This window comes from Monomorium pharaonis, chromosome 9, assembly GCF_013373865.1.
Source record: "Monomorium pharaonis isolate MP-MQ-018 chromosome 9, ASM1337386v2, whole genome shotgun sequence".
Classification (NCBI taxonomy): Eukaryota; Metazoa; Arthropoda; class Insecta; order Hymenoptera; family Formicidae; genus Monomorium; species Monomorium pharaonis.
In genome coordinates, this window is record NC_050475.1 from 13,940,061 (window position 1) to 13,949,096 (window position 9,036).

Sequence of the window (9,036 nt, forward strand, 5' to 3'; positions counted from 1 at the left end):
GTACATCACCATTGAGAGACTCACGCTCACCACGCTATGCGCACGCCGGCGCCGCGTGATACTGGCTCACGGGCATCATCATCACGATTGGTAACAGATTAATATAATCTCTCCCGAGTAAGTAATCAAGACATTTATTCTTGTGCTCATTAAACAGTAAACGTATGTAATGTGTATCACTTCTGTGATAAATATACGGTACGATGAGTCCACGTGACACATAATCGCAGTGCATTTTATTTAACATCTGTTCCACGAATGTCCTCTCACCCTGCTTAATATCCTCAGAGGTTAACCAGCGAACTCTTTGCCGAGTCGCGAACAGGAGGTAACATTTGTGTACGAGCATATGCTTTCGTGGCATCGTCACAATAATAAATCCGTACCAAGCTCTACGGTAGTTGATTATTATAGCTATTGTTGTGAAATAGCTGAAGTTATTGTGCCGATATTCGCCTAGGAGATGACAATAAAACGGTACAGATAGATGAAATGTTTTTGATAAAACGAAAGATAAACCATCGTAGCCGCTTGAATGAACAAATGTTGATAATTGTTCTGGTCTTATATTGTAAAGAGGATAAGATCGGTCTGTTTTTTTAATTTGAAAAGTAAAAATGAATCATGGCCTTACTTAAAAAAGTATGTTGACCAAAATATTGCTTTTATTTGCACAGACAGTACTAGATAGTACTACGGAAATAAAATAAATATTTAACGAAAATACAGTTTATTTGCAAATAGATCATAGTAAAGGAGAATTTGCTAGTTCCAGCAATTCTGCGAATACAATAATGATTTAGAGAATCAGAACAAATTATTAAAAAATTCTATTGTATGTCGCAGATCTCTTAAACTACTTCATCAATATATGGCACTTTTTCAGTATAGGAAACATTATCTTGAAAGAAAATACAAAAATGATCTTGGTTCTCAAATTATGTAATTTCTTTTACACATAAAGGATGTCTTTTCCGGCATGACTAATAGTGTGAGAATAGAGGGTCTTTAATTAAAAGAAATTGATTCTCCAATAGTCAACAGCAAAAACTTGACAACATTGATATCATTAAAACAACCACGTCTCAAAACAATCGACGAAGAACTTGAAAATTTACCTGACGATGTTTTATTTCCTCAAGATTGCAAGAATTTTGATTTTTAATTTGATGGTAAAATATTTTAGATTTGTGCTCGAAAGTTTATAAATTTAGTTTTGTGAAGATTATACATTCTGTATTACAGACATAAACGTACATACTTACACATACATTTATATATTATATTGATTGGAAGGATTGGAGTCTCTAAGTATCGCGGGAGTGACGAATCGTGGGGTCCTTATCCCTGTCATACGTGCGTACATATACGCATCCCCCCTCCACACATACACACACACACACACATACACACACACATTTATATATACTTACATTTACACATATGAAATGCGAAGCAACTTATATCTCCACGTGGTGCAATTTGGATAACGCAAAAATGGCAAAAAATGTCGATTTTTAAATTTGCAAATAAAAACTTCTATATCTCATAAAATAAAGCAGATAGGCACTTTTATTATTTTTTAACTTTTGTTTATAATTGCTTGTAGAATCTGCATCTAAGTTAAAACTTGGCGCTCCGGAAATCGTAATCTTGCTCATGTATCCACTTCCCATATTCGTGAACAATAGCCGACTTTCCATACTTATACAATATACTATTAGTTTTTAAGGTCAAGGTCTGTAGATGAACGACGGGTGGTCTTCGCATCCATTGTTACATATTTGGCCCCATCATGGCCGGGGCCAATACGATGTATCAATTCCATCTTTCCTTGCACATTCTACTTTATTACTACTTACTCACTCTTCTTGTACAACAAACACTACACATACACTTTATAGCCCCAAAATGGTGCTCATGCGAAGACCTTCCTTTCCCTCCCGTCGTTCATGTACAGACCTTATTTAAGGCCAATGTCCGACAAACATACAGGCTTGTCGGTTTTAAAGCTACGAGTAAATATTATTTTGACTTTAATGTCTCAGATCTATAAATACAATCAGAGGATTAACAATGCAGATTATGTTTAATCAATCTTCGTAACGACTGATGTCAACCGATGTTGTCACAGTTTTGGCAGACTCGTAAAAAATGCTGTGTAAAAAAAAGAAAAAATATAAAATTTAAATAGTCTTTTTTTTAGGCATTTGTGAAATCCGGTCTTATGTGGTAAAATTATCTTAACGCAAAACTTTTCGTAATTGAGTTAGTTTTTATTTTTGTTATATGAATGCAATTTTTAATTTTTTGTTTCATGCAATTTTTAATTCTTTTTTGTATGAAAGTAAATTTATAAGCCATTAACTTTAACTTAATTGAGTTAAAAAAGTTATTATCTTGTGTAAGGTGTGCGTTGAATTGGAAAAGGAAAAGGAAGATGACGGGGAAGATGTTAAACAACGTCGATTCGAATGCGTGTTGAAACTAATGACGGAGATGCAGAATTATGGTCAAGCACCAGAGGATCTTGTTGGCGAACAGTGCTCGCTCTTTCAATTCGATTCCGAAGGCAATCCCATTTTTCCTTCCGGAAACTCGCAACAGGATTGCTGTATTATGTGAATGTATATGAACACGTAACGGAATAATAGCTGATGTTTTGTGGAATATTGTATTGTTTCGATCATTTTGTTGTCATCTTTGTTTCCTGTAAAAAAATTTAAGGTTTTTATTGTTTGGCTATAAGAAATATTAATAATATATGAATTTATAGCAATTTATATTACGAAATTTAGTCCTTAGGCAACTCTGAATTTTAGAATAACTTTCTCGCAAGAATCGTGTGCAATAAATATAATCGTCATAAATTTTGAATATATTTTATAATATAATCGTAATATTAATTATATTATTATATATAATATGTTATATAATAGAATTATATTAATTGAGAATTATTTACTAAAAAATGAAATGTGAAAAATTAAGGATTTTTTTATTATAATTAAGTTTCTCATAAAAATTAAAAAAATTAACGTAGAATAATTAGAACTTCTGATATTTAAAAACAAATGAAAAAGGAGCATTATATATGTTTATAAATAGTCTGACACAGGCTTTAATTAATATACAAAAAACCTTGTAGATCTTATGGCCCTTCGTTAAATTAGCCCAAATTTTGGTAAAAGATAGTTCTTAATCTCCTGAACAAAAGTCCTAATAGCTTCAACTCACAAAAACTTATAGATTTTTGTGTAGCCTTTAAATGACTGTAAATACCAATTAAAGTATATAAAATATTGAAAGGAAAAAACAATTCTAAAGTTTATAACTATGAAATGTTTTTACAATCTAATTGATTTTTGTGCAGCGCTGTCAGACTTGATGCTCTGCCACCTAGTCAGTGTGACGCAAAGCTGTAGTGGTGACAACGCACACGGAAGAAGCCGTGTGCTGCTCGGCGCTCACATGTACACGGCTTCCATGTGCGTTGCCACCACTACAGCTTTGCGTCACACCGATTAGGTGGCAGAGCATCAAGTCTGGCAGCGCTGCTTCTGTGGTTAGAAGAATTAAAAATATGTTTTTTTTAGTTAAGTAGAAATAAGTTGGAAAGGAAGTCAAAATCACAAAGTTTCAATGGTCACAACTCACAAAAACTTGTAGATTTTTGTGTACGTGCTTTTAAAGCGAAGTCTTTTGAGTAACACTCTGTAATTTACCAACTCATTTATTTATATGCTGTGTGTGCCTGTATATTTATAGGCGTCCTTGTCTGTTCATTTATGTGTGTGGATGCATATATGTGTGCACGCGTGAGTATATAATTATATGTATATTATATGAATATGTAGATATATAAAAGTACACATAGCACATAAATAAATGAGTTAATAAGTTACAGAGTATTGGTAAAAATATTTTGCACGTACACAAAAATCTATAAGTTTTTGTGAGTTGTGGCCGATGAAACTTTTATTCGGGAGCTTAGAAACCATTTTTTAATAAAATTTGGACCAATTTAACAGGGGGCCAATTTTTATAAGATTTGTGCGGGATTCTTTAATATTAAACAAACTTATGATTGTATTCTTAACGCCTCGTTTTTAATTTTTTTAAATTAAAAATTTGTAGCTAACGTTTAAAAATAACATCATTTACCTATTTATAGATTTATTATGTCTTTTATTAACCCTAAAGCTGCCAATTTATGTAGCGAAAAAATCGTTGCAGACATAGATCACGTGATCATTCGCAGTTCGTTAGCGAATAAACGCTATTCGCTAGATTTTTTCAGCTTTTAGCAAGTGTTCGCTGAAATAAAGCGATAAGAAAATGATAATATTATTCCAATAAACGTAAGTCATTAATTGAATTTATAAGTACATTGTATATTTATGTATTTTATAAACGCCTTTGCTAATTTAACTATTAAAAATTTTAACTATGAATAAGCAAATTTATAGAATGTACCTTAATATATGCATATATGTAATAAGACTATATTGCTAGTTGAGCTCGGAAGAGAGTGAAAACATTACGGTGCGACTTGATGTACCTTGACAGTTTTGCGCACGCGCAAAAATCGCTCCCGCTACCTCACGCTCCGCGCGTGTCTACTAACCATGTGCCACGTTTGCGCACAACGACGCAGGTACATGATTTTCACTATGTCTATCTTTTTGATTTCACCCACTCCTCTTACGGGATAAGTCCGACGTTAGCAATATAGTCTTATTACATATATGGATATATGAAGTAAAAAAGTATAAAAGTTTTCAATATCTGGGAAAAAATTGTTTATATAAAAACAAATATATATGAAATATTTATACTTTCTTTTTTTTTGTAAAATTTTTGTTTGATGTAAGGTACATAATAGTCATACTAAAAAGACAAAAATTAATTAAAAAGATATTTTTTAGATTGTTTCTTTTACAAAAGATGAAAGTTTAAAGAAATGAAAAGAAATTGCTCATATATAATCATATAAACTATTAAAAAAAAATTGAACAAAAGTTTGAAATAGCGCCAAGTTCGTAAAAATTGAGTAAAAAATCTAAATTTTTGATATGATGTAGTCCAAAGTGTTGACTTAACCTCTACGAAGTTTCCCCGCTGTGGGTCCAGTAGTTTCGGAGTTACGCCCCTCGAAGCCCTTGTCAAAACTTCCTGTCAAAAACAAAAGTTGCAGTTTGGAAGGTACAGGGCAATCTGATGCGGAAAACTGCCCAGAAAAATTGAGAAATATGCTGAAACTAGAAACCTTGAAAGGGGAGACTGGCATAACTTCTAGTTAGGTAGAAAATGGTGGACGTAACTAACCTAAAAGGTAAAAATGTGGTGTCTAAATAATCAGACCAAGTCAGAATATGCTGAGTAAAAAATGAAATGAAATGTTTGTAATACCTCTCGAACCTGAAACCAAATCACTACAATAAGATAATGTACAATTAAATTCATTGTACTATGTATGTGGTTATAGAATTTATTTACTTCAAGCATATACAATGTCAAGAAGGGACTTGATTTACAATCAAGGACTTATCCAAACATCCATCCCTATCTTACCAATTTTCTATCACACACGTACCTCCATCCATCCGTTTAACTATCTCCTCCATCTATCCTAACTGATACATCGCATGGCTTTTTTATATCATCATTTATATCAGTGCTCGGAATTAGTTGCACATTTCGCCTCGATTCCTGAGGCACCGCCTGCTATGCCCCCACTACCGCTGTAGGCTCGACGGCCGAGCCGCCGAACGCGCGCGTGGCCTTGTGTCTCAGGAGCGTTCTACGATAGATATGCCTGGTCTATTCGCGTGATTAAAAAATTTTCTTGCGCTGTGAATAATTTTTTTATTTTTACAGACAATTAAAGTTATTAATATTATTTTTACGTTTATAAACATATTTGTATATACATATAATGAGCATAATATAACACAATGTAATAATTGCAATTTTGTCAATAGCTTTCCACATCACCCAGGAGGAAAAATATTATTAATAACTTTAATTGTCTGTAAAAATAAAAAAATTATTCACAGCGCAAGAGAATTTTTTAATCACGCGAATGGACCAGGCATATCTATCGTAGAACGCTCCTGAGACACAAGGCCACGCGCGCGATCGGCGGCTCGGCCGTCGAGCCTACAGCGGTAGTGGGGGCATAGCAGGCGGTGCCTCAGGAATCGAGGCGAAATGTGCAACTAATTCCGAGCACTGATTTATATCATTAGCATATGAAATCTTATTACTTCTATAATTCTACACTTTTCTGTATCGCATGAATTTTCCTACAATAATAAACTTTATTCTCTTCAGCATATCATGGCTACGAAGAGAATCCTACATAAAATATGGTATGATTCTATCTAAACATTTTTCTCGCACTATCTTTCTATCATCATTTTACTTACAGTCTTTTTTTCTTTCAACTTATAACTATACACCCTTATAACTAATCTCTCTTGCTTTATTTACTAATCTTTACAAAAATCTTTTTTTTTCTACCTCCTCTTTTTCCCTAAACATTCCTTTTGCCTTTTACTAAAAGTTATTTCTATAATTCCTAGATTCCATACTTTGTTAGTTGCCCTTTATTTCTTTCCTAGCATGTCTATCATAACATAACATATCCTTTTATACCATTCTAATTGCAAAAATCCTGCCTCTAATAATCTAATTAAATCTCATCGTTCTTTTACCTATCATTCCATCTTTTTTCTGTTTACAATCTTCTTACTACTTATAATTATATTTATCTAACCTTTCTATTTAAGCCTTTCCTTATGCGTATTAGTTTCTCTGCACTTCCTCTGGTAATCATACTCTCTCTTAATCTAATTCTTTATATTTCTTATTCTATTCTATATGTACCTATCTAATTTTACTATTTACGAGCTGAAAACCAAAAGACTCATCTCACAGACCCGTCTTGTTCCCATCGTTGCACTGCACACTTATGCCAATCCTTACTATTGCCCTCGTGTCATTGTATCTTTTTTTACTCTTCCTTTCTTGACAGTTCCTAATTCTTTTGGATCTTTAACGTTATCATGAGCTGCTTTCTAATCCATTCATAAAGAGGGCGAAAAACCTTTTACTTTTTTCTCCCTCTGCACAGTATGGGTCACAATAAATAATGTCCCGTACTCCTTTACCTTGATATTTCCTCTTGTTTCTTCTCTTTCCTACAACTCTGTTCCATCCAATAGTTTCACCAAGCGGATTTTCCTTCTTCCTATGTTATTTCTTATTCACTCTTTTTCTCTTTTCCTAGTTATGTATTTCCAATTCCAGTGTATTGCCTTTACAGACTTCAAACTTCGAAATTTATTTCCTCGCCTTTCTTCATTTGTTTTGTCTTGCTTTTGATTCAGAAAAAGCCTTTTAGTTTACTCTTTTCCTCCAATTAGTCCTCTTTCGTAACTCTTTCTTTTTACCTCTTTAAAATCCATTTTTCTCTTCTCATTTGTACAGTCTTTATTTCACTTTACCAGATCTTATGATCCGCTCCTCTTCTTTCCTTTACGCCTATCTATATTGTTGCTTTTTGGATCGTCTCCTATAATATTCTTCTAGAATTCTGTTGCCTTGTTACCCAAGATCTCTATTTACCTTTTCCGCTTTTTTTTCTTGTACCAGATCTGTAAATATGAAACCGGAATTTGCCCATAGATGGCGCTAGCTGTTAATGTAGTGTGGGATCTCTGGTAGCTGCACCATGACTCAATGTGAGATCTCTGGTAACTGCACTGTGACTCGTTCACCCATAGGCCCACGCCTGCTGCGTGTAATGTGATGGAAAGCAATAGATAAGACACTCGTGCAGAAAAACTCAGATGCTTTTTTTCTTAGACAACTTACTAGCAAAGACAAAAGATATCTGAGGAAGCGCGCGCTCCGCTATATCCCCTTCGCACGCGCCACGTGGCGTCGCAGTGTTCGAAAATCGAATATTTTGGGACAAATTACTCTAGAGCCGTCAATTTTCAACCAATCTTAATAAATTTTTTTAAAATAAAGCTATTTGAATTCCTAAGAGATCCCTCGAGGCCGATTTTTTAATTTTTTTGCCAATTAAAACGTGCAAGCCTAAAACTCGAAAATCTAATAACTTAATAATCTCTTAATAATCTTACATCCATAATATCAAAACGTTTATGCTGATATCTTGTATATAACAGTAAATGTACATCTGTGAACTTTAATAATAAACCACCACTAATGTAATTAAAGCTATTCAGTTGCTGATTCTCAGTTAATATTAAAACCAAGGATGTAATAAAATACTTAAGATTAGCTGTTTATAAAACACGCAGGATGCGTTACGGGGAGGCACTTAGTACGATTTTACATCCCGTTTCTCTTTTCTTGTTTTATTTTTTTTATATTTAAAAATTTTTTAAATTTTAATTTACTTTTATTTAATATTTTTGTTTTTTTAATTTATTTGTTTAATTAAAAAAAAACATTTTTGCAGAAAACTGTTGTATCTTTGTATCTATATCAACTGTAAACTAAAAGGAAAGAATTTAAAAAGGAAAACGGATTTAAAAAGAGTTCGGGAATGTAATACAGGCAAAGATTTCAGGGAACATACCAACAAAGATTTAATACTCTATTTATTAATGTCATCTGACCCTTTTATAACCAGTCTAAGAAATATACAAAACAAAAAATACAAACCTCTTCTTCTTGAAGCCATACAATTGCTCTCATTAAACGAATAAGATTATTTCAAATCGATAGGCTATAAAGCGATGATAGATAATTTCAATTTATAACTTATTATATAACATAAGTTTATTTTCATTATAAATATAAAATCACTCAAGTTTATTTTAGAGAAAAATAATTACATGATATTTTATTATAATTTTTAGTTTACAGTTAATATAGATACAAAAATACAAGTTTTCTACAAAAAGATATAAAAATATTTCTTTTTAAATTAAAAAAAATAATTAAAAATACAAAAATATTGAATGAAGTATATTAAAATAAAAAATTTTTTTAATT

At 32.4% G+C, this 9,036-nt stretch overlaps 1 protein-coding gene across 3 annotated transcripts in view; it reads left to right on the top strand.

Moving 5' to 3' along the window:
* Window positions 1-2,866, top strand: part of LOC105832523 (peroxisomal biogenesis factor 19) — a 77,265-nt gene extending 74,399 nt beyond the window's left edge. The window contains exon 6 of one of the 3 annotated variants that reach the window (XR_004964643.1): window positions 2,410-2,532. Coding sequence is in view for 2 of the 3 variants with exons in the window: in XM_012673559.3 (XP_012529013.1) it covers window positions 2,410-2,625 (216 nt within the window). In the remaining variant the exon portion in view is untranslated. Of the gene's footprint in view, window positions 1-2,409 lie in introns of all 3 variants that reach the window. The other 2 variants (XM_036292109.1, XM_012673559.3) reach the window with 2 other exon arrangements.
* Window positions 2,867-9,036: the final 6,170 nt, after the last annotated feature.